Source organism: Urocitellus parryii, chromosome 9 (assembly GCF_045843805.1).
Source record: "Urocitellus parryii isolate mUroPar1 chromosome 9, mUroPar1.hap1, whole genome shotgun sequence".
NCBI lineage: Eukaryota > Metazoa > Chordata > Mammalia > Rodentia > Sciuridae > Urocitellus > Urocitellus parryii.
Window position 1 is genome coordinate 34871151 of NC_135539.1, and position 27330 is coordinate 34898480.

The following is a 27330-nucleotide window of genomic DNA, read 5'->3' on the forward strand; positions in this document are numbered from 1 at the left end:
AACCTGTAAACTGTATCTCTTAACTCCTCTGCCACTTACTAGCCTGTTGGAAGCAGGTTTAAAGTATAAATGGGGTGTCAGCATTTTGAATAACAGATTCTTTTAATGACTATGCAGTGCAGGGTAGCCATTCCAGGATCACAAAGGGAGTGGGCCAAAGTGGAGGTGGGAAGCAGTGTTTTTGCACAATTGCAGTCACGTTGGAAAATGTAGCTCCTCCTACCTTGCTATTTTTCCCTGAGGAAAGCAGGGACACCCTGCCCTACTCCTGGAGAGTTAAGACAGCCCTCCACTCCTGAAGGCCTCTTGCCCTGAGGTACTCCCAGCCCCCTTATACCAGTATTCAGCTCCCCCAGAAGTGAGAATGGTGCTCTTGGGCTTAGCACAGGCCAAATTTGTTTTGATTTTAATAAATATATTTATAAAATTTCTCTAATGTGCTCCTTGAGTTCATTTTAGGCTGAGGGTGTATAACATCACCAGTGTTGGAGAAGGCCCTTCCCATCTTTCCATCTCTCCAGACATAGACACCAACCTGAACTAGATATTAAACTTTCCCACTTGAGCTGTTTCTCTTTTAAATTTTAAAATGATTTTTTAAATAAAGGCAGAAAAAATTGAAGGCATATGTAGAAAAGGTATCATTTTGAGCACATACACCTTTGCATTTTGGAGGTCAGACATCATCCTTCTCTTCCATTTGGTTGACCCTGAAGACATCCGCTTTGGAAAAACTGTATGATGCCCTATGTGAATTCTGAGATCCTAAACTTGGCTTTTAAGAAAAGATCAATCAGTCATCTCAATAGATGCAGAAAAGGCATTTGAAAAAATCCAACACTCATTCCTGTTAAAAACTCTGGAGAAACTAGGAATAAAAGGAACTTACCTCAACATTGTTAAGGCTGTACATGACAAACCCAAGGCTGACATCATACAGAGAAAATCTGAAAGCATTTCTCTAGGAACAAGACAAGGATGTCCACTTTCACCACTCCTATTCAAAGAAAGGGAAACTAAAGGGATACAAATAGGAAAAGAAGTTGAATTATCTCTGTTTGCTAATGACATGATGTTGTATGTATCTAGAAGACCCCCAAAACACTCTACCAGAAGACCTCTAGAACTGGTTAACAAAGTTTGCAAAGAAATAGGATGTAAGATGAACATACAGAAAGGTAGCAGAATACAACAGTCACTAATATGGCATTATGTAAAAATGTGGATGTGTAACCGATGTGATTCTGCATTCTGTATTTGGGGTAAAAATGGGAGTTCATAACCCACTTGAATCTAATGTATGAAATATGATATGTCAAGAGCTTTGTAATGTTTTGAACAACCAATAAAAAAAAGAAATCAGTCATTTGCATGTACCCCAATAATGAATCTGCTGAGAAAGAAATCGGGAAAATTTTCTCATTTACAATAACTCAAATAAATGGGCAAAAATCTAAGGAGGTAAAATATTGTACAATGTAAAGTATAAAACACTGAAGAAAGAAAATAAAGAAGACCTTAGAAGATGGAAAGACCTCCTGTGTTCTTAGGCAGAATTAATACTGTCAGAGTGGTCAGACTATCAAAAGCATTATACAGATTCAATGCAATCCCCCCCCCAATACTAAGGACATTCTTCACAGAAGTAGAAAAAAAGAGTCCTAAGATTTGTTTGGAAGAACAAAAGACCCCAAACAGCCTAAGGTGTCTTGCACAAGAAGAGTGATTCTGAACACATCACAATACCTGATCTCAAATTATACTTAAGAGCTATAGAAACAAAACAGGCACGACATTGGCAATAAAACAGACATGAAGACCAAAGGAATGGAGGACACAGAAAAATCTACATAGATACAGTTATCTGATGCTCAACAAGAATGCCAAAAACTTACATTGGACATGCCAGGAACTAAGTGGGGTGGTATCCAAATAAAAAGCTTCTGCACAGCAAAGGAGATGAGAATGTGAAGAGAGAACCTAAAAAATGGGAGAAGATCTTTGCCAGCTGCTTCTCAGACAGGGGATTAATGTGCAGAATAAATAAAGAACTCAGAAACTTAATACTAAAAAAGAAAAAAACAACCCAATCAATAATAAATAGTTAAAAGAACTAAATAGACACTTCTAAGAAATACAAATGGCTAACAAATATATGAAAAAATGCTCAATATCCATGGCAGTCAGGAAAATGAAAATAAAAACTACATTGAGATTTCATTTCACTCTGATTATACTGGCAGCCTTCAAGAATATAAATAATAGTGTTCATGACAATGAGGGGGAAAAGGTACACTCAAACATTGTTGGTAGGACTGCAAATTGGTACTTTGGAAAGCATTATGGAGATTCCACAAAATCACCATATGATCTACTTTTTGGTATTTATCCTAAAGAAATAAAACCATACTATGTTGGTACAGTCACATCAATGTTTAGCAGCCCAATTCACAACAGCCCAGTAATGGAACCACCCCGGTGCCCATCAACAGATGAATGGATAAAGACAATGTAGTATATATACACAATGAAATTTTACTCAACAATAAAGAAGAATGAAATTATGATGTCTGCTGGGAAATGGATGGACCTGGAGAACATCATGTAAATAATAATAAATAAGTCAGACTCAAAAGGTCAAGAGTCAAATGTTTTCTCTCATATAGACCAAAATAAAGAGAAAAATAAAAAAGATGGAAAGGGGAATCCCATGAAAATAGAAGGGAGATCAGTAGAGTAAAGGGGATAGAGGGGAAGGAAGAAGGGATGGGAAAGGGAGGAACAGCAAAAGGAAAGTGATCAAATTATGCTATGTACCTATATAGGCATACCACAGTGAATTTCACCTTTATATCTACAAAGCACCAATTTAAAAACTATAACAAAGGGAAGGCAGTAGAGTAGAAGGGGAACAGAACAAGAAGAAAGGATGGAAAAAGGAAGTAATGGGGACTGAAGTAGAGCAAACTATATTGTGTGCATGTACGATGATGTCAAAATGAACCCCAAATTATGTATAACTCTAATGCATTAATAAAAACATAAAAAAGAAAAGATTCATGGCCTATTTTAAAAGTAATGACAGCTTTGATGGCTGCTTTTACGACCATGCTGTTAGGTCCAAACTCTGCCAGGATCTCTGCTGGAAGCGGTGCAGGTACCAACTTCCCACCCTCATTGCTGCATCATTTTCCTTTCCACAGATGGGGTGTTGGGGCCTTGGTGAGGTCAAGTAGCTTTTCCAAGGTTAGTGAAAAACTGACTGACTCCAAAATCTTTCAAGACCCCAATGCCCCTCCACTAGATGGAGTTTACCAGTGGAATTCAGATCGTTATCCTACACCACCCTCAGACGGGATAGTATCTATGATTATGATTTGTTCTTCCTTGTTCCTTCCTTCCTTGATGCGGATGCATGTCTTAAACATTGATACCAGCCAGAAACCTGGCTCTCAGTGCCTCCTGCAGCAGAGAGGGATCCTAACTCCAGCTTTGTAGGTCATTGTGTGAGTTTACAAAGTGTTCAGAACTGCTTCAGAAATGGACCCAAGAAGAGGGCTGGTCACTTTAAAGAGCAAAAGGAGGAGGATTGGTTGTATTTGTGGAAACTTCTCTTCCTCACTGTGTTCAGTTGTTAAAAGTCTGTCTTATAGCTGACTTTTCTTCTCTTATTTATCATGAAAAGTTAAATTGCATTAAATTGGAAAGTGACAGTGGTGAGTTATAACCCATTGCATTAGATTGAGGACTGAGACCTGACTTCGAATGTGCCTTTTTGAAGCATCAGTCTGGAAAGGAGCTGATGTTCTCCCTATGTTGTGTAGTTGTATGATAAAGTTGCAAGAGTGGGCATGTACCCATTTGTATTCTTCCTGGAGTCAAGTAGTAAAATCTGTGAAATTGACTGATTATGCTCAGAATAATATCAGTGGGGGCAATAAATCTATACTTAGCTCTCATAAAATGTGTTTCTGAGAAAGTCATGATTCATGATCAGATGCACACACAGACATCACGAGTGCTAAGAAATAGAATTTGTAACCTTTGGCTTTAAAAGTCACAGTGTTTTCGGAGCTTCACTGGCCTACCGGGGAGTACTGCATTTTGTGCAGTTTTCTCTTTCTTTGGCTCTCTTGATTTTTTTAGTGGTGTGAATACAGCTTCATGTGAGGTTGAAGAAGAGAAAAAGTGATCATGGAATATAAACTAGTTCTGTACAAAGAAAGAGAGATTGGGTCTGTCCCTGCTAGCAACAGGAAGAAGGATAAATGATAGGGTGCTAAAGAATTAGACCCAGTGTCCACAGATGACCAGAGAAAGTGGAAGAGGCTGGTCGGAAATGGAGTGGTGAAGAGGGTCACAGCCTGGGGCTTTGGGGCCCTTTCCCTGCCAGTTGCTCTTCTTTGCTGCAAGTGGAGCTCCTGGGGCCAAAGCTTCCTCCTGTATCCTCCCTGGCTCCCTTCATCTTCACTCCTCCCTCCTACACCCAGTCCAGGAACTCAGTGTCCAGCTGCAACTCCTTCTCACATCCTCTTCAGGACCACCCTGGTCCAAGCTGATGCCTCCTGACAGTTAGATTGCTTTATGCACCTCTAGGTTTGATAAGGGTGATGGTTTCCATTGGTTTTGTTTTCTTTATTTTGATTATTAATTATGTTAAGCATTTTTCACATGTGTATTATTCACTTTTAGTTTTTAAATGAATCTTCTATTTTTTACATTTTTGCCAGTTTGTCTTTCAGTTTTTTAAAATAAACCAAAATAAATGTGATGTAGCAAGTTTACTAATCTCTTCTTTGTTATTGATTACACAGTTTCTATATTTCTAAATGTAAATGTATAGTTAGTGATTACACATAATAATAGTTTATTTATTTATTCTTAAGTTTAATTTCTTTAACATATGTTCACACTTTTTTTTTTTTTTTGGTACCATGGATTGAACCCAGGGGTTCTTAGTCACTGAGCCACATCCCCAGCTCTTTTTAATTTTTATTTTTTTATTTTGAGACAGAGTCTCACTAGGTTGCTTAGGGCCTTGCTAAGTTGCTAAGGCTGGCTTTGAACTTTTGATCCTCTTGCCTCAGCTTCCCCAGCTGCTGAGATTATAGAAGTGCACCACTGCACCTGGCTTCACATATAATTTTAATATGTATAAATATGATCATACTTTTTAAAAGTTTGTTCATGTTTCTCCCTTTCCTTTTGTTGCTTCCTTAATTTTTTTCCTTTTGTCTCTTTATCTACAACATATGTTAATAACCTAATATGTCTCTTCTTTTTTACTGGGAAGTCACTATAGTTCCACATATACTTAGGCACATGCACACACAAGTGCAGGAAAAATTAGATCACATTTTATGTGCTTTTCTGTATTTTGCTTTTTGAGAATACCTGCCCAAACCCCCATTTATATAGCTTTAATTTGTAGCTCTAACTGGTTGTGTTATGTTCCATGTTGTATATATGTCATAATTTATAGTTTTTTTCCATAATTTGTTTTGTACTGGAAAATCCCATTGGAATTTTTGTTGCTATATTGCATTAAGTAAGAGTCTATGTTTTTTTAATGTCTAGCCAGTATTTCTTGATGTTTTTTGGATTATCTATTTCTGCCCTATTGATTTAAAGCTTTTCCTTTATTACATGTTAATCATGGATATCTGCTGTCCGTTTGTACATTCTCTATTTCATACAAATGTCAACCTTTTGTTGTTGATCTTGTTCAATATAATTTAAAAACTTTTAATGTTCAAATAATTATAGGCTTATTTAAAAGAATTGTAGGAGGTTTTTGTTGTTGTTGTTGTTGTATTCTCTCCACCTAAGTTCCCCAAATGTAAAAATTTTATATGATCACATTACATTTATCAAGACTAAGAAATTTATATTTGTACAACACTATTAACTAGAGACTTTGGCATTTTTCTGATTTTTCTTTTAATTCCCTTTTCCTGTTCCAGGGTCCCATGCAGGATCCTACATTAGATTTAGGCATCACATCTCCTTGGACTCCTCCAATCTGAGATAGTTTTTGGTCTTTCCTTAAGTTCATGACCTTGGAACACTCTTGAACATTACTGATCAGTTATCTTTTAAAACATCCCTCAATTTGGGCTTGTCTATGTTTTCTCATGCTTAGGTTGGGGCTATGGATTTAGGGATGAGTCCCATGGGGGTGACTTCTCCTCTCATTATAGGGGCACACCTGTCACCATGATTTAACTACTGGTTAAGGTGTTGTCATCCAGGTTTCCCCACTCTGAAGTTACTGTTTCTTATCCATGTTATATTCTTAGAAGTGAGTCTCTTCTCCCAGCCCACATGCAAGGGAAAGGTAATTTAGCTCCAAATTCTGAACATAAATTAAAATGAACTCAAAAATTAATAAATATTTGGAGTAGATGCTTTGAGGTTATGTAAATATACTGTTTCTGCTTAAAAACTATTGCCTTCTGATTTTAGCATTCATCAGGAGATTCTACCCATGGCAACTATTTCTGCAGATTTCTCTGGTCACTTTTCCATTTCCTTCCTTTCTCTACATTCTTAGATTGGAACTCTCCTAGTCTGTGACATCTCCTTTGATTATTTATTATTAATTTATTATTTATCAAACTATGAATTTTATTTCATTTGATAACTAGTAGGAAAAGTTCCTCATGTTTATTTTCCTTTTAAAAATAATGTTGAGAATTTCATTAATTTTTTAAAAAATTCTTCCTGTAAAAGTTTCAAAATATTTCCCATTCCCAGAAAATTCAGTTGGGGTGTACCTTAGAATTTTGTTAAATCTTGCAACTGAGTCTGGGAAAAAAATATCATTTTGATCTAGTAATTATCCTATCTAAAAGTATGACATGGCATGCATTTCTATTTTCTAATTATTCTCTAAAGGCCCCTTCTAGCTTCTCCATGTTAACAGCATATGAATATGCTAGACACCATTTAGTCTAAAATTTACATACATGGGCCCATAACTTCTCTCTTCCCTTGCCTGAGTTTACAAGCTCTGACTAAATTACTATAACATAAATACTTGGTTCATGGATTCCGCCCGCCCCCGCACCTGATTTATTCTACATTTTTCTTTCTTCCTCTTCTAGGTCAAGTTTTAGTTTCTTGTCTCCATTAGATAGAACAATATACCTTTTTCAGAGCAATGAAACAATGTAGGTCACTGCACAGGTTTCATTATAGTCCTTAATTACATTTGAGAAAAAGCAGATGTTTTTAGAGTAGAACAGGGACATGCTTTTGTGTCCTGATGCCCAACTTCTCTGTTGGCAGGCTTCAGTGTGCTAGATGTGACTTTATATCCTAGCATGCTAGGTTGGAAAGATTCTAGTCTACTGTGTCTGAATTTATAAGGGGATGTAGCAATTCTGTTTTCTTATTCTAAAAAAAAATCCCTGTTCTATCAATTATTAGCCAACTTAGTATTTGATTAATGAGTCATATATTTTTATTCCCATTATTTATTAATAAAAATTTCTAGCTGCATTGATATGCTCTTGGCTATATTAGTAGCTATCTTTTTCTAAGTACTGTTTTCTCTGTCATCACAAACAAAATGGACTCATAAAATTCCAACAGTATTCAGAGTTATCCATCTGAATTGTTCATATGCACACACATATACACACCTATTCCTGCATCAAGGAGAAACATCTTTTGTCTTTAATGTGCATCCCACCAACCTACAGATACTGAGTTCTGCAGAGGCTCAGGTAGGGTAGCAGGCTGGCCCCAGTCTGTTGTTGGCCTAACAGACCTGTTTTTGCCACAATTCTTGGCGCTGGGTAACCTGACTTCTTCTAATTTTCTTTTCATATTGACCCCTCCATCCTCACTATAACAGAAATAGCCCAAACTTAGATATTTGCACAGTGAAATGTAATTTTTAGCAAAGTCCTTTTATTTCCCCAATACATTCCAAACCAAAATAAAACTAGCAGACCCAGCTGACAGCTTTCTAGTGAAGGAAGACATAGATGCAGATGGTAAAATAAGATGCATTACTAGTTTCATTTATGAAACATTATTGTGTAATTAGCTATTTCATATAAGTGCTTTTTTTATAGCCAAAAGGAGTATTTTATTAATATAGCCTTTTCTCCCCATTTGTAGTAGCTTTAATGAAAACTTTTCTAATATGTCTATTCTTTTCTTTGGAGTCTAGTGCATATAATTTATTCTCTTTCAATGTCACTGCAAGGTTATAATTAAAATCATAAATTCCTATTCCATGACCCTTAGAGTGTACTGAAATTTTTTAACTTTTATTTTTTTCAATTCACTAATTGGCTTCAATTATGCCTCTGAGTTCGTATGGCTACATTTATATCATTTATGTATTTCTAGTGTAGATTGTCAATGTCTGTCTCCCCCTTTCTCAGCCTAAGGATTGAATTCCCTGATCATCAGGCTTCACCCAGCAGGAAGGGGCTTCAGAGCCATGGATTACAGGTCCTTCACGTTGTTAAGAACTCCTGAACCCAGCTGGTTCCAGAAGACATGGATGCTCCCAGCTCCCAACCCTGTTTCTCCTGTTCCTTCTGCCCTGGCCTCCAGGGCCTCCTCTGACAATGTGCAACACACCAAGTCTGTCCCTGTCCTTCCAGGTTCTCACCCTGGGTCTTCACAGGTCTACCCTGTTTTGTTATTCACACCCCAAACTTCACATTTGTCATTTCCCTGGTGGCTGCAATCAAAGGTCTTTGCCAGGAGCTTCTGTGTTCAGGAGGACAAGATAGCTTGTTTGTTTCAGTTTCTAATTCATTCTGACCTCAGTTAGGAGTCTTCTTTTTCTTCCTTTTCTCTATCAGAGTGTTTTTCTTTTTAGCATATGATTTTGAAATAATTGTACATTCACAGAAACTGTTCAGAGAAGTCCCATGTACTCTTTACCCAATGGTTGTATTTTACACAACTGGGGAGCAATATCAGCACCAGGATAGTAACATTGGTCAGTGTATGGGGCAGGCACTATGTCATTTGCCTGTGTGTGTCTGTGTGTGTGGACACCATGCAATCAATCTAGATGCAGGGCTGTCCCGTCACCCAGGCCTCTTGTACTCAGAGCTCACCCTCCTCAACCTCCCAACCTGGCAACTGCCACTCTGTTTCCATCTCTATAATTTTGTCATTCTGAGAATGTCATATAAATGGAATCATACATTATGCATCCTTTTGAGATTGGCTTTTTTCACTCACCCTAATGCCCTTGAGATTTATTCAAGTTGCTCATACAAATAGTTTGTTTCTTTGTATTGCTGGCGGTATTCCCCAGTACAAAAGTGACATAATTGTTTAGCTCGTCACCTACTGAGGAACATCTGGGGTTTTCCCACGTTTGAGTTATTATCAATAAAGCTTCTATGAACACTTCTGCACAGGTTCTTGTGTAGATAAAAAATTTTTTCCTCTCTGGGAAAAATGTCCAGTAAAAATAGACCCTGCTGGGTGGAGTGGCAAATATGGTTAGCTCCTAAAAATCTGCCAGATTCTCTTCCACATAGCAATATATGGGGCAGGCACTATGTCATTTGCCTGTGTGTGTCTGTTTGTGTGGTCACCATGCAATCAATCTAGATGCAGTGGTTGTTCCCACCAGCAATCTGTGAGAGGCCCAGCTCCTCTGCACTGGTAGTTTTTACTTTAGTTGTTTTAATAGGTGTCCTGATAACTCATCTTGGTCTCAATGACTGGTGATGTTGGCATCTTTACATGTACTCACTTGCTGTCTACAGACTCTTGGTGGAAAGCTGCTTCTAACCCTTGGTCCAATTTCTAGGTGGATTGTTTTGGAGCTCTTTAAAGTATTGACTTTTGAGAATTCTTTATATATTCTGGATATATAGCCTTTATCAGATTTATGTTTTGCAAATGCTTTCTCCAAGTCTCCAATTGTTTTTTTTTTCAATTATATTTTCTTATTCAGGGTCTTTCACAGAAAAACAAAATAGTAATTTTGATTAAATCCAATTTATAGATTTCTTTCTTTGTGAATTGTACTTTTGGTATCATGTCTAAGAACTTTGTGCCACATCATAGGTCCCAAAGAATTTCTCCCAGCTTCTTCTAAAATTTTTACCATTTCACATTTAAATCTATGATCTATCGTGAGTTAATTTTGGCATACCAGTGTTAGGCTGAGTTTCATTTTTTTTCTTCCTATAAATGACCAATTTCTTCAGTGCTGATTTTTGAAGACATTTCCTTCTCCACTGACTTGTTTTTGAACTTTTGCTAAAAATCAGTTGATTGTACTTTTCTGTGCGCATTTCTGAGTTTTTTATTCTGTTCGATTGCGTGCATCTTTCTTCTTGCCAATACCACACTGTCATGATTACTGCAGCTATATAATAAATCTTAATGTCTGGTTGAATGATTCCTACCACGTGACTCCTTTTTAAAAATTGTTTTTTAGTTATTCTAATTACTTTGCCACTTCATATTAATTTTAGAATAGTCTTTCCTATAGCTACAAATTTTATAATAATCTTTCCTATTGCTGAGATTTTGGTAGGAATCACATTAAATTTAGAGACCCATTGGGAGAAAACTGATATTTTTACTTTGTTGAAACTATTCCAACCCACGAATTCAGCACATATCTCCATTTATTTAGAGCTTTAACTTCTTCCCTTAGTATTTTTGGCATACAAATCCTGTACATATTTACTCAATTTTCAACTGTATATTTCTGTTGAGTGATTGCAAATGGTATTATGGCTTAAATTCTGGTTTTCACATGTTTGTTACTATTCCATAGAAATAGAATTGGGGGACTGGTGTTTTGGCTCAATGTTAGAGCATTTGCCTAGCACGTGTGAGGCACTGAGTTTGATCCTCAGCACCACATGAAAATAAATATATAAAATAAAGGTATTGTACCCATCTACAACTAAAAGAAAATATTTAAATTAAAAGAAATAGAATTGGGGTGAGGGTTAGAAGATGTTCAAAGACACAAAATTTCAGTTAGATAGAAGGAATAAGTTCAAAGTATTTATATTACATCTTGATGACTATAGATAATAACAATGTATTGTATACTTGAAAATTGCTAGGAGAGTAGAATTTAAGTATTCTCACTATAAGATAAATATGGGAAGTAATAAAAATGTTAATTAGCTTGATTTAGCCATCCCATGGTTTATTCACATATTGAAACATTGTGAAATACACCATAAACATATACAATTATTTGACATTTAAAAAATACATTTGTACTGTTTAAGCTATTAAAATAAAATAAATTGGGGCTGGAGTTGTAGAACACTTGCCTAGCTTGTGTGAGGCACTGGGTTCAATCCTCACCACCACATAAAAATAAAGACATCATATCCATATACAACTAAAAAAAAATTTTTTTAAATAAATAAATCAATTGCTTTTCATTCTATCCTGAATGAAATTCTATCCTTTGTGAACTTGCTTAATGGTCTCTGAGTTGTTGTCATCTTCATTGGTGTTTTATAGATTTCTTGGTTATTTCCTATATAGGTGATGTCATTTGCAAACTGAGATGGTTTTATTCTTCCTTTCTGACTTGTTCACATTGATGCTCAAAATGTCCTCTTTCTGAATAATGGGAGTCTTTAAGGTTGGGTCCATTTGGCATGACCTTGCCTTTGCTTCCTTACTATGTGATATGGTCCAGGGGCATCTGGTACATTTCCTGCTGAGACCCAGGATTTCTCCAGAAAGCACTGGCTCCTCTTGTGGGGAGTAGCATTTAGGATAATAGCGTGCACTGAGGGCTACAACAGCACCTTTAACTTCTGTCCCTGCTGGACTGTGATGGCTGATGAGCTCTTCAGTACTCTCTTCTTAGTCAGTAATACCCAGCAGGTGCTCAGTACTAGTTTTTAAATGAGTAAAGAAAAGAATGAACACTTGTGTTCTTTTAATCTGCTCAAAATTTAGTGCTTGGTGCATTTTAATCATTTTGGTTCAGAGTAGCCAGTTAACTGCTGCTTGTGGCAAACCTAAAATGCCTATTTGAGAAATGGGACCAGAGACTAAGAAAAAATACCTCACAACTTAAGGAATTGCACTGTAATTCTCTAGGAAGACAGATGGAGGCAATTGGGTTTTATGTCACCATGTGACGTTTGTCATGGAAATGAACAGCATGATCATTGACAATGCTAAGAAGTAGACACAGTTGGGGAAAATGGCTGCCACCCTTTTTTCTTTTTATTCCTTTTTTCTGTTTTTATTTTCATGTGGGATACTTAGGAACTGAGTGATATTACTTAAATATATTTCCTGCCTATTTCTCACAGGTGGTTCTCACAGTTAATAAGGTGTTCTTTTTTTTTTAAGAGAGAGAGAATTTTTTAATATTTATTTTTTTAGTTTTCGGTGGACACAACATCTTTGTTTGTATGTAGTGCTGAGGATCAAACCTGGGCCACACACATGCCAGGCAAATGCACTACCGCTTAAGCCATATCCCCAGCCCTAATAAGGTGTTCTTATAATAAGACTTTTTCTAGAAGTCCTCTTTAAATTATGTATAGCTAAATTTGGGGCATATCACCATTCACTCAGGCAAGTCTGAAGTTACCTGCTTATTTTCTCATTTTAGACACATCATAAATGTTTATAACAAAGGGTTTTATAAAGCTTTTTCTGGAAGAGTTCAAATTCAGCAGCTCTTGCGGAAAAAAATATATTCTCTCTAAAGGAAACTGTTTTCATTAATCTCCAATGACTAGACCCAGGGCTTTTGGTTTTGCCTCTGGTTAACCAGGCTTGGCTTTTGGGGGTCTGTCTGGGTGGAAAGGAAACCCCCTAAGTCCAGCTTACATAGCTAGAATGGCATGGTGACCCCGAGGTTCCTTGTGTTGTGGTGCAGTCCTCCTTCTGGTTCAGGCCGCATCTGGGGCTTCCTTAAACCCAGTGGCACCGCACCCTCCTACATGTCCTTGCCTATTTCTTCGTCATCATACCATATTCCAGGCCTGGGTAGAGCCTCTGGGAGTCAGGTGTGAGACCTGGGGACAGGGGGGCAGGAGGTGCCTAAGATGCAGCATGTGTTTGCCAGAACAAAAGTTTGTAGAGCATGCTATTTCTAGAGTCTGGCCTTACTCCTCTGGGGACAGAAAAGGTAGCATGGAGATTGAGGACAAGAGATTTGAAGGGAAGTTGAAACATCTGGGGTGTGTGACTGGGTTAGAGTCTTCATTCTTCACTTTCTTTGGAGGAATTCTGTCACTTCTAAGCTTCAGTGTCCTGTCTATGAAGTGGAGACAATGACAGTAGCTAACCAGTTTTGAGTTTTGAGTATATGCTAGATATTACATAAATCACTGATTTTTAAAATATTGTCTCATGTAATTTTTCCACCAGTACTAAGAGACAGGTATGTTATCCCCATTACTCAGGACCTGGGGATTAGAGCCACCATTCAAGCAGCTTGTGCAATGTCACAGTGTCATACAGCTAGGCAGTGTTGGAGAAGGGGCTCCTGCAGGGGTGTCTCTGGATCTAAAACCTTGGTGTCCACTGTGAAGGAATTTGAGTCCTTGTGGGGTTGCTGTGAGGACTAGATGAGAGAATATGCACAGAGCTTTTAGCAATTTGCAGGCCCTTAGGAAGTGTCCAGAAAGGCTTCTTCTCATCTCTCCTGCCAGGAGGGCAGAGCAGAGGCTTGGTTGAGGAAAGTCAAGAGGGAATGAGCTTGGTGTCCTCCAAGGAACTGCATCAACCCCAGGAGGTAGAAGGATGTGGAAAGACTGGAAGGCAAGGCCTCAGGGAGATGGGCCCCAGACCAGCAGACTCATGGCTGTGGTTGTCTGTGTGGAAATCTCTAAGAACTTTGAAAGAAACATGGGGGTCTGTTTCCCAGCCATGGCTAACAGTTCAGCTGCATGGATGGCCAGCATCTTGGAAAAACCCACAGCACAGGTATAAACAGTGCAGGGTCTCCTGGTCACAGCCCAGCCTGGGAGGGCAGCTCTGCTTGGTGGCCAGGAAGTCCATTTTACACTTTTACAGTTGAGTTTAGGGGCCCAGGATTTTGAACATCTCCCAGCTTTGTTTATAAATTAGTTTGCACTTGTTGGATGCTGTTCCACTGCCCTGCAGGACTGTGTCCATGGCCACAGAGAGCAGTGGGGCCAGCTGGTAGGACAGCAGAGGGCCCAACAGGCATGCCATTCACACATTCCAGAAAGGTCTGTCACAATCACTTCCAGAAAGAAAAAAGCCACTGAAAGAGAATTTGACTTTCCATTCAGATTCCTTCTGAATGACCGAGTTTTGTCCTGGAGCATGACGCTGACTACCTGCGGCTTGGGGAGCCCTCATTTTCTAGGAGGCAGCGAGAGGCACCACAGTCACTAAGATGAGCTGTCACACTTGAGGCGGGAATCAGCTTCGGCCTTCGCAGGTGCTCCTATCTCTGCAGGCACAGCTTTGTCACTTAGTAATCAAAAGGAGTTTAACAAAAGAGTGGAACTCTTGGCAATAATTATGCTCCTTCAAAGAGGAGCTAATGCAGAGACAGACGTGAAAGGTGGAGAACATTCAAAAAAGCAATTTGCTCCGCTCGTAATTTTCGAGTATTCCTCTGCGGTTATTTGCTTTTAGAAAAGTGCTAGCTCTTTCATAGCTGCTGCTGCTGATGCTTGATCCTGCCACTAAGACATAATCCCATGCGGATGGAGTCCCGCAGAGCCTGGGTCAAGTGCTCTGCCCATGCCCCTTTATCTGCACAGGAAAGAAAGACTCCGGAGTACCTTGTTCTGAAGAAAGTAGGATGTGGAGAGAAGCTGTGGCTGCAACGTGAATTGCCAGCCTCCAGCTTTCCTGCCTCAGCCTATGTCATCCAAGTTGGTGGGGAGCATCTCTGGCCACAGGTGCATGACTGTGAGTCCTGCACCTTAACCCTCTAGCATTCACTGCATTGGCCGCAGCAGTGGTCTTTACATTCCATCAGTTTGGTGAAAAGCGTCTTCCCTTCCATAGCCATATTCTTTTAATTTGAATTGAATTGGGTTTTGTTTTATTCCATTGATGTATAAACTGAACTTACCTCAACTTTGTCTGGTGTTTACAGAGCAGCTCAGGGAGAAAGGGGCTCCCACGAGGGCCCATCTGGAGAGGCTCTCTTCGATGCCCCCCCTTTTGACACTGGGTGAGTTCCTTTGTTTAAGAAGCTAAAAGACTAAAAAATGTATATTCCACACATTTTTTATTCTGTCTTGTTTCTTTTTCAGAAAAAAATCTTGGCTGGAAATTTTTGTGTAAAGACCTCAGCTCTATGTAGTCCTTCCTCGTTCCTGCCATCCTCTTGTGATTGTCCACACCAAGAATTTGGCATGGCCATTTATTTGTGCTTTGTACTAGAATTAATTAGTTACAATAACAAAAGCCCTCAGAAAAGTAAAAATGGACCAAAATGCTGTTTAGATTAGCTGGGACTTTTAAGAAACACTGCTATAAATAAGAAATATAGTTCTTCTGGTCAAAAGCCCTGATGAATGATCTTTCATCTGTTCTATCAGCAGTTACCCTATAAGCTCCTTTCTTTTCCATCCCTCCTCCTGGGCAGGATCTGTTCTCCTAGAGGAAAGGACCAGGTCTTTGCATGACACAGGAACAGGTGATAAGGAAGGCCAGGGACAGGCCTTTGGGACATCATCTCACTCTGTCTCCTGTGCACGTCAGGAGGCCATTTTAGGTAGTAGATCGAAGTTTCTGGTCATTCGGTGACTTTCATCTTATAATTCGGAGGTCTGGCTATGTGTGTACAGCAGTCTGCTGACTGAGACTTTATAAAGTGTTTAATTTGCAGCCCCACATTGAGCGGTTTTTGACATGTATTGTTCTCACTCCCTGCATCCAATAACAACATTCATACTTGTAAAATATCAGTGAGTGGCTTAGACAGCCCCATTCACATCTTACCTTATTTGCACTTCATAAGGCTTTTTGATGTCAGTATTTTGTCCCCATTTTATAGATGGGAAAACCAAGTGATAAACCTGAGGGAACAAAATCAGGAACATATTAGATTCTAGTTCCATTACTCAACCCAGGGTGCATTGTCTGGTTGCTTAAAGAGCCTCTGTATTAACAAGAGACTTGGATAACTCAACCCAGGTTCATTTATAGTGTTCACTTCCTTTCAGCCATAATCATCTTGTTCTGGTGAGAAAACAAGGTATTTTCCCTGTAGAACTCTTTGGGCTGTCATTCTAAGGCAGTCTGTGTTCTGCTTCCAGATACCAGGCCACTCAGGGAACTGGGCTGGGAGAAGATGAACGAACCTGAGCTCAGGTCTCTTTTCTGCTTTTATTTGGAGACCAGCAATGTACTCCTTGGGTAGGGGAATGTACCTCTCTGCTTCTCTTCTGATGGTCTGCTGAAGTTTCTTTCTGCTGCTGGGGGCCAGGCAAACCAGGGTACTTACCCAGCACCCATACTCCTGGAAGCAGTCAGGAAGGCCCAAATCAGGCCCAAGTTTGGGAGAGAGTTGGTTGTGCTGCCTGACCTGCAGGAGCCCCTGGCCAGAGCTCCCATGGAAGGTGAGACTCCTGCATGGGTGAGTTAGCAGAAGTGAGGGTGGTGTTTCCTCCCACGTTACCTACAGCAAAACGGGCTCAGTTCTGAACTCTTACTATCTTTAGGGTCAGAGAATTGGGTCTGTCGTTCCACTCTGATATGCATCATATTTTATCCTGGAGCAGCTGTCACTAGGACAGCTGTGGTCAGATCCGAATGTCAGTGATGGGGGCTAGGTATTTGGCTTATCATTCCTCCAAAATCCCATCCACCTGTGGAACTTCATCCAGCTGTGTTTATCTCTTATGAGATACCTCCTTGTGTGTGTGTGTGTGTGTGTGTGTGTGTGTGTGTGTGTTTTGAGATACCTCCTTGTGTGTGTGTTTGTTTTTTAATTTTCTAGCAATTTAATTTATTTTTATTATTTTTTCATTATCTACATATGACATTACAATGATCTTGGCAATTCATACATTTGTATCATTGGGGTATAATTTCTCATTTTTCTAATTGTACTTGAGTGGGTTTTTTTGTTTTGTTTTGTTTTGTTTTTGAGATACCTCCTTTTGTGTGTTTTTTTTTTTTTTTTGGTCTTTTTTAAATTTTTTTTTTAGGGCTGGGGATGTGGCTCAAGTGGTAGCGCGCTCGCCTGGCATGCGTGCGGCCCGGGTTCGATCCTCAGCACCACATACAGACAAAGATACTGTGTCCGCCAAATACTGAAAAATAAATATTAAAGTTTAAAAAATAAATAAATAAATAAATAAATAAATAAATTTTTTTAAATTGTAGTTGGACACAATACCTTTATTTTTTATTTATTTATTTTTAATGCCGTGTGAGGATCGAACCCAGGGCCTCGCACGTGTGAGGTGAGTGCTCTACCACTGTGCCACAACCTCAGCCCCTCTCCTTGTGTTTTAATGATCACATTTCACATCGTCCTTTCCCTGGATGGTATCATACACATAGTATGCACTCCATTCCTATTTACTGAAAGGGAAAATTACTTTTCCACTTACTAGGGTTCCAAGTATTAAAATATAGTTGCAAGTTCAGAGAGGAATAGCCAGAGCAAATATGTGAGTGTGAAAACCTAAATAGTTTCTTATTTTTTTGCATTTCACTTAACACAGTTATTTTTTAATGTACTCTTTTTTAAAAATACCTTTATTTGTTTATTTATTTATTTATTTTTATGTGATGCTGAGGATCAGACCCGGTGCCTCACACCTGTGAGGCAAGCACTGAGCCCCAGCCCCAGCCCCATACTTAACACAATTATTGATTGTATGCTTTTGTTTATCACGTTCTCTGCTTTAAAAACCAGGGAACATTGTGGATATGACAAAATGTGTGAATTTGAGTGTATTTCAAATCCACGGGGTTTACGGGATATCTTACCTCCATTTGCATCTCTAGTTAAGAGTTGATCATCAATATGGAAGAGTTACACAAAGGTGAATTCATACAAATCTAACTGTATCTTTTCCATATTCTCGCTATTATGAAATTAACTACACCTGCCATAGGAAATGATCCCTGCATATACTACATTGAAGTGTTTTGCAAGGCATGGACCTCTAAGGCAACTTACTGGCAGAAGGCTGTCTGTCTCTAGTCTCCCTTCTCTGGAAAGTGCAGTGTATCTTTACAGAATAATGACAGCTCTCAGATTTGATGGCTGCCTTTCCCCTAGGTGCCTGCTTACCTAGGACTTCTGGGGACCAAGTGATAAACCTGAGGGAACAAAATCAGGGACATATTAGATTCATACATTCTGTTAATGAACACAACTCTACTTGTCATTTATGTTGGTTTGAAATTCTGGGAAACAGGTTTCCCAGATTCTTTCCTCACTTGCTTTCTAAATGTCTTTCATCCCAGAGTCACTCACTGGTGGACAGCAAGTGTTTACTTCCTGACTCAGTAAACATGTCACTGTGGTGCCTTAACATTTATCCAGTAATTGTGATTGCCAAAACTCCTTGGAAGTAATTTTAGTTCTTGTAATTATATAGCTAAGGCAAGTCCACCAGTTCCGAAGTTGTCTGCCTTGAACTTGCTATTAAAGTGGGGCTTGAGATCTAGATTAAACTCAGAACATTGAGCTTTAGAACCAACCCATTAAAAAGTTGTTTTGTTGAAATGGGGAATAATTTAAATGTTCTAATTTTTTAAGGACTTAAAAATGAATGCTCTACGTTTTCCTGCCCTCTGATTTTTTTTTAATGTATTTGAATGTCAGTTAAAACTAATCAAATGTTACTTTAGCATTTGTAATGGTAAAACTACAGACTCAAATTATGCTTTTATATGTTATGGGCTAAGTTCTTCTTTTACTGGACATTATTGAATTTGCATCATAATATATAATTCAGTACTTGTATTATCCTTCCTAGTTTGTGTTAAAAGTGCCAAAGATCAAAATACTTACTAGTAACTAAAGATGATTTATCTTTTTATGGAAGCCAAAGGATGGTTTCATTGCAAATTTTGCAGCACCCCATGGAAGCTTCTGAACCCCTCCTGAAACTCCTCCCTTTGCCCACAAATACTTCTAAGGGAAAGTTATTAAAGTACTTTCTGTCACTTCGCCTAGTATATAAATAACTCAACATAAGCTCCATGGGCCCCAAACAGTATATTCTTGGTTCAGTTATTTTCCCTTCCACTCTCAGTCACAGGCCTGAGAACCCAAATAGTCACTCAGTAGACAGTAAACAAAAGTATTTGGTTCTGCTCCTATAAATGTATTCTCTGACTTTTTCTTCCTGGTCTGGAGGTCCCTCAACTACCCACTGAACTGTTTCTACCAACCAAAAATCCTGTGCTTCCAGGATAATTATGTTAATGTCACATTTCTGAAGGTGGATGATCTATTGTGGCATGAGGAACATGACATCACCTGGAAATGGGTAGCAGGAAGCTCCACCATACACTCCCCAGCAAGGTGGCCCTACCTTTGTATGCCCAAGTGTGATCTAGGCATCCACCTCCAGGGTGGCTTTCCTCCAAAGAAATTTTTTTAATTAGTGCTAATGGTCAGAGACCCCCAGGTAGTTTCTCTCTGCCTAAGGCTTCGTCTTTTCTGAATTAGAGACAATTACTTTGTCCCGTACTTCATGCATGTGTTGGAATCAAGTGAAGAATGTTCAGAAGCTTGACAAGTTCCTACTGAAGACTGTCATCCTTCACTGAATAGCAGTGTTTTCTTTGTTAGTGAATCTCAGTTGTTAAGTCAACAGACTGAGTTCTCTCTTGTGAAAACCAGGGACAAATGGTAATAGTTAAGTGATCCTCTAACGTGTTATTTTTTAAATTTTTTTAAATTGTCAATGGACCTTTATTTTATTTATATGTGGTGCTAAGAATCGAACCCAGTGCCTCACACATGCTAGGCAAGCGTTCTGTCACGGAGCTACAACCCCAGCCCCTCTAATGTGTTCTTTATAAACCCAACATTCTAGTTTTCTGAGCTATAGTTCATTTCACACACATTGAACTGAGATTTTCCTTATTATTTTTATTACCAAGTCATGGAATTAGAAGTTAGAATTATGAGGTTCTATTTTTAAAAATAGAATTAAAATGGAGGAAGACTAAGGAAATGATTTTATATAAAGCCATATGTACATTTCTTTAAAGTAAAAGGAAAATTTCTCTGGCTGAATACTGTAATTTTCCTGTAAATTCAATGTAAGTTTTAAATGAATTCTCTGGAATTATGTTCTAACAAAGCTGAGTGGTTCATATTATGGTCAAAGTATTGAATTTTGCTACCATAATTACTTAGCATGCCCTTGCATTCCTTTAGAACACCATTCTTCTGATAACAAAAGTAATACTTGTTTACAGTACAAAGGTTGGAAAATATTTTAAAATACATGATTCCAAAGAAACTAACTTGACTCTCCCTCCTTAGAGGCCGCCCACGGCTGTATGCTTCATGCACACATGCAGGACATGTCATGTGTACAGTTGTTTTCTCGGCGCCCAGAAGAATACACTTTTTCATCCCAAATGGATGCTGTTACCTGTGCTTTTTGAATCTGTGTCAGCACATTGTTGAAGTCTAGTAACAGAAACTCTGACTCAAAATAGGTTTTAAATTGACTGAAGTGTGGTATCCCTGAAATAGGATGTGCAGAGGCAGGCTGGCTGCAGGATGGGTGGTTGGTTGGTGGGCTCTGCCAGGCTGTCAGGGACCCAAGGACCTTCTGTTCTCCCTGTCCTTCTACCCACATTGTTAGCTTCATTCGAAGGTCATATCCTCATAGCTATAAAATTGCCACCATGAACACCAGGGACAAATGACCATGTCTAATCCTGATGTTGAGAAAGGCGGCCCCCTTACCCTGCAGGTGTGGCTGCCACAGGAAAGCTGGGTGCTCTAGGCACGTGCTGCTGTGCTGTCACCAAAAAAAAAAAAAAACAAAAAAACAGTTTCTTTTCTTAAAGCATCACAACAGTTACCAGGACTCAAAATTGATATGAATGTTTTTAGATATTTTATTTACATTTAAAAAAATCAGTTTTCTTTGTAAAAACTCTTTTTTTTAGAACAATTTGGAGAGAAAACAAGAATAGTTTTATGGGGAAATAATTCTCACCTATCTAAAATTGTCCAAAGATTTAGCATTTTTGTGGTGTCTTCTTTTTAAAAACAACAAAAAAATAATAATAAGTTTTTTATGAATAGTGTCTTAAACATGTTCAGAAATTAAAAGCTAACAGAAAAAACTTAAAAATAAAAACCTTAATAGAGGTAAACTGTAATGTTTCCAATTGCTCTTTTTTTTAAGAGAATTATGGTTATACATCGTATTTGGGTCATCGTGACAGAATTATACGTGAACGGAACTCAATTTCAGTTCATGTCCCCCTTTTTCCCTTTCCTCCTCCCTTTCCCTGTCCTCCTTCTGTTACTCTATTGATATTCCTTTCACTCATCCATTTGTTTATTTTTTTAAATATTTTTTGTAGTTGTAGATGGACACAATAGCTCCATTTATTTATTTATTTATTTTTGTGGTGCTGAGAATCGAACCCAGTGCCTCACACATGCCAGGCAGGTGCTCTACCACTGAGCCACAACCCCAGCCCCATTTGTTTATTTTTGATTGGTTTTTTCTACTTATACATAAAGGAGAAATTCCCTGGGTGTGTTTATATATGCACATAGCATTCTTTTTAAACATTCAATCTGCATTTCCTCACCTTTCCCATCCTTCCATTCTCTTCTTCAATCTCCTTCTTCTTCTCCACTGATCTTCCCTGCATCTTTATGATCTCCAATTCTCCTCTCCTTATTTCCTTCTTTTCCTCTAGCTTCCACATGAGAGGAAATTTTTATGTACTTTTAAGTTTTCAAGATCCTTGAAACAATGTAACAAATAATATAGAGAATTAATGGGTATTTTACAAGACTAATTCTGAGAAATAATAAGCATATTTGAAATTACTATGGTGAAAATCAGATGTTAAAGCAAAAAGTTATATATTCCATTTTTAAATTATGCTATTAAATGTGTATAACTTCATGTGTAGTAAATATTCATATTTAATTTTAGGTGCCAATGTAACATACACTAAAATAAAATGGAACAATTTCTATGGTTCTATAAAAGAACCTATAAAGGAGTCATAAATAATTATAGTACAACTCTTTTGAAATACTTTTATGGTACTAAAAATTGAAAACTTCCTAATAGGGAATTTTTCCTAAATGAGACATGAAATAAATTAGCCATAGAGACCTAGAGTGTAATCTGTCCTGTGGGAGCCCTGAGTGAGCAGTCTCTCCTTAAGCTAATTTTATACAATGTTTAAAAACCAAGAATTTTTGAAAAACCTCTCAAAAGGTAACAGAAAGGAAAAGGTTGTTATTACATTGAATTCCTCATGAGAAGTTACTAGGTTTGCATGTCCAGTTCTAGAAGGGCTCTGACTGGGATCAAAAAAACAAATAAGCAGAGCTCTTCCTGCTGGTGCAGTCCACTGGGTGCCCTGGGGTCTCTGGTCCGCTGGAGATAAGAGCACAGATGAAGTGATGTTTCTGTGCTCAGAATGCATCTTGCCCTCCTTGTCCAACTCACCAGCCGGACAGCAGTTTACCCATGTTCACAGTTTATATTTTTTAGCAAATTCTACCTCCCCCACTCATCTCCTTAACTAGCAAAAAGAATACAGAATCCTAACAGAAGCAAAGGACACTGAGGGGCCCCATTTCAATGAAAAGTTGCTTGGATTTATGGACATTGTGTCTTTATTATTTGCTTTGCTTTTTATTTTTATTTATTTATTTAATTTTTTTACATTTGCATTTTTTTATTGGTTGTTCAAAACATTACAAAGCTCATGACATATCATCTTTCATACATTTGATTCACGTGGGTTATGAACTCCCATTTTTACCCCAAATACAAATTGCAGAATCACATTGGTTACACATTCACGTTTTTACATAATGCCATATTAGTGACTGCTGTATTCTGCTACCTTTCCTATCCCCTACTATCCCCCCTCCCCTCCCCTCCCATCTTCTCTCTCTACCCCATCTGCTGTTGTTCAATTCTCTCCCTTGTTTTTTTCCCCCCTTTCCCCTCACAACCTCTTATATGTAATTTTGTGTAACAATGAGGGTCTCCTTCCATTTCCATGCAATTTCCCTTCTCTCTCCCTTTCCCTCCCACCACTCGTCTCTGTTTAATGTTAATCTTTTCCTCATGCTCTTCCTCCCTGCTCTGTTCTTAGTTGCTCTCCTTATATCAAAGAAGACATTTGGCATTTGTTTTTTAGGGATTGGCTAGCTTCACTTAGCATAATCTGCTCTAATGCCATCCATTTCCCTCCAAATTCCATGATTTTGTCATTTTTTAGTGCTGTGTAATACTCCATTGTGTATAAATGCCACTTTTTTTATCCATTCATCTATTGAGGGGCATCTAGGTTGGTTCCACAGTCTAGCTATTGTGAATTGTGCTGCTATGAACAATGATGTGGCAGTATCCCTATAGTACGCTCTTTTAAGGTCTTCAGGGAATAGTCCGAGAAGGGCGATAGCTGGGTCAAATGGTGGTTCCATTCCCAGCTTTCCCAGGAATCTCCAAACTGCTTTCCAAATTGGCTGCACCAATTTGCATTCCCACCAGCAATGTACAAGTGTACCCTTTTCCCCACATCCTCGCCAACACTTATTGTTGTTTGACTTCATAATGGCTTCCAATCTTACTGGAGTCAGATGGTATCTTAGGGTGGTTTTGATTTGCATTTCTCTGACTGCTAGAGATGGTGAGCATTTTTTCATGTACTTGTTGATTGATTGTATGTCCTCCTCTGAGAAGTGTCTGTTCAGGTCCTTGGCCAATTTGTTGATTGGGTTATTTGTTATCTTGTTGTTTAATTTTTTGAGTTCTTTGTATACTCTGGATATTAGGGCTCTACCTGAAGTGTGAGGAGTAAAGATTTGTTCCCAGGATGTAGGCTCCCTATTTACCTCTCTTATTGTTTCTCTTGCTGAGAAAAAACTTTTTAGTTTAAGTAGGTCCCATTTGTTTATTCTTGTTATTAACTCTTGGGCTATGGGTGTCTTATTAAGGAATTTGGAGCCCAACCCCACAATATGTAGATGGGAGCCAACTTTTTCTTCTATCAGATGCAGAGTCTCTGATTTGATATCAAGCTCCTTGATCCATTTTGAGTTAACTTTTGTGCATGGCGAGAGAAAGGGGTTCAGCTTCATTCTGTTGCATATGGATTTCCAGTTTTCCCAGCACCATTTGTTGAAGATGCTATCCTTCCTCCATTGCATGCTTTTAGCCCCTTTATCAAATATAAGATAGTTGTAACTTTGTGGATTGGTCTCTGTGTCCTCTATTCTGTACCATTGGTCCACCCGCCTGTTTTGGTACCAGTACCATGCTGTTTTTGTTACTATTGCTCTGCTTTGCTTTTTAAAAATGAGTAGCATGATGAGAGTCTTTAGGTGGAGCAATTGAAAGCGTACTAGTCTACTTCTGTAGGTGCATGGTTGCCATGTGACCTTTGCAGGTAGCTGTGGTTCAGAGAAAGCATGGGTGGGTCAAGTGTGTCTCCAGTTCCTTTGGCATTATACTTGGGACATTTGAGGAGGATTTGTTCACAATCATGTAGACCAAATAGTCTACTTGCTTCTTTGCACTCTTAGGTTGTGGAGACAGAGCAAGCAAATGAGGGTTCTTAGTGATGCTGGAAAAATTGAAGGGTTAGCACTATGCTCATTGGACACCTCCTTCTACCCACCAGTATAAACATAAATATGCAAAGGTTCTAGCGAGCACCCCCATCCCCCACCCTGATGGAGAAAATCTTGACAGACTCATTTGCCCTGAGCCAAAGATTTGACAGTCTAACCCTCTACTCCAAAGATTTGTGAGCATTTCATAATCAAATAACCCTGCCTGAAAAAGAAGGAACAGCTTCCCTGGAACTTCTCTATGGCCTTGTGATGGATTCTTATAGGAATCTCTGGATTTTTGCAACCTCTTGATGTATGTATTTCAAAACATTGTCTCCTCGAAGTCAAGCTTGGTACAGATGTGGAGCACCTGAAACAGTCAGAGACTTATGGCCATAGGACTCCATGGGACCAGAGAAGACTCACTGTTGCCACATTCCTAAAGTCTGCCTGTGTATTGTTTTTATCCTTTTAAATCTTTTTTTTAAACTCTAGATATTGCTGTGTAGTTGGTCTAATAAATTAATTTTGTCTTATCTGGAGTGGTTTTGACACTGTCTCTGATTTTTGGAACAGAGCCATAACGCTGGAGAATCAGCTGGTGATCCTTGCAACGACAGCAAGTGATTCTGGGGCTTATTACGTGCAGGCGGTCAATGAGAGGAACGGAGAAAACAAGACAAGCCCTTTCATTCATCTGAGCATAGCAAGTGAGTTTTGGAATTACAGATGATAATTCCTAAAGAAATAAAATCTTGCCTTAATTAATAACCACAGTCTGATGGGACATTTTGCAATGAATCGCATCTCTCTCTGGTATAGTAGTTATGGTTTAATATTGATCCAACATCAATAGTTTGAAGAGCTTCAGAGCTGTTGCTTCCTTTGAAATGATTTGCAGAAAATGTGAATCGAACTGGTATTTTTGAACGCAAGATCTTATTTGTCTTGTGGATTTAAAGAAATGTTTTGTACATAGTTAATGTACATTGGTTTAACAACAACAAAACGTCTTCTGACTATGAATTGTATTTTTGAACTTTATTTGAGACTAGATCAGGTACAGATTATGTTCCTTTAATAATAATAATATTCTTGAGGAAAAAAATATGCCTATGAAGTTGTGGTAAAATCACCAGTATTTAAGCACAGTATTTAAGACTGTTGCTATCTGATTAAACTAAGAGCATGGATCATGAAGAAAACGTGTACAAACTGCGGTTATATGTACAGTTTATTTGAGGGCATTTTAGTTTGAGGAAACTTTAAATGTTTGGCCTTTGAAATTGTACAGCAGGAAATAATTGCTAGAGAAGGGGAAAATAACCCAAAGCAGGAACTTTGAACTATACTGGATCCACATGTGCAAAGTAGAGGGCGTGTCGTCAAATGTTGACAGTGTGAAGCTTCATGGTACAAAATGCAGTTATTATGCTGTTGAGAAAATGTGGTTGGGAAATAGTAATGCCAGATGGTAAATTTCAAAATATTATGATTGCATCATAGAAGAGTGAATTATATAGGTCTGGCTGTAGAGTAGCGGATTTCATCTTTTTGAACAATGCTTGAAGGTTTTCTCCTTCAGTTAGCTTGAAAAGTGTATGGCATGCAGAGGGTGGAGTTTGCTCCACATGGTCCTTCAGGACAATTACTTGAGGCCCAGTAGAGTTCACAGGGTGAAATGTTTATAGCAAATGCTGGGTGCTAGAATCTGTAGATTAACTGAGTTCTTACCTGCCTCCACATTCCTGTTAAGTGATCTGGCCAGCTGCATGTGCTTCATCCTGCCATCAGTCCTTAATTCCCAGGAATTGAATCGTGCTCCCGAGACTGAGCAGATGTAGAATCACTGAGGCCTTTTAATGATCTGAGAATTATGCCAGTTGACTAGATGGGAGTGCTCTAAATCCAGTGCATGATGCACTGCCATTTAAAGGATCATTTGAACTCAGAGTCAAAGGAGAAATGAATATGACTTTCAAGGTATTTTCAAGAGTGATAACAAAGGGTGGAAATTATATTATCAAGTAGATTGTGATTATTTTTAGTGATTTCCACGTTTTACAACTAGAGCCATTTATTCTATTTAGCAAATCTGATTTAGTACTCAATTGTGATATAAATAATAATAGTCAAGGATGGTAGACTTCTAAGTCAGAAACAAAGAAATTGGCCTCAGTTTGTTAAAAGAGGTGAAACATAATTTCACAAAAATTCTGGTACATGGAACACTCACAGTTTACATTTAGTAGTTTCCTATAGGCCATTCTGATAGCCTATAGAAAATAAAGCTGGTACAGTACATTTGCAAATTACTATATGAATGCAATACCATGGCATTAGATAATTGGAATATGTAGATTTTTTCAATAATTTGTTTCTACCCCAACTAAAAGTGTATTGGAATCTGCTCATAAATATTATAATTAACTGCTTGCATTTTGTTTCATTGAATATTTTTATCTTTTCATTGGCACTAAAGAGAATGTGTAAAAGGTGAGATATAATGAGGTTGATGATCTGGACTGGGAGAAAACCCACATTTTGTTTCTTTGTATAATTCTTTGCTTTTTATCAGGACCAGGTAC

The 27330-nt window shown here is 38.3% G+C and overlaps 1 protein-coding gene across 1 annotated transcript in view; it reads left to right on the forward strand.

The window, feature by feature from the left end:
- Positions 1 to 27330, forward strand: part of Sdk1 (sidekick cell adhesion molecule 1) — a 903256-nt gene that overhangs the window by 523821 nt on the left and 352105 nt on the right. Inside the window, exon 5 of the mRNA XM_077802503.1 lies at positions 25319 to 25452. Coding sequence (XP_077658629.1) covers positions 25319 to 25452 — 134 coding nt within the window. The remainder of the gene's footprint in view (positions 1 to 25318; positions 25453 to 27330) is intronic.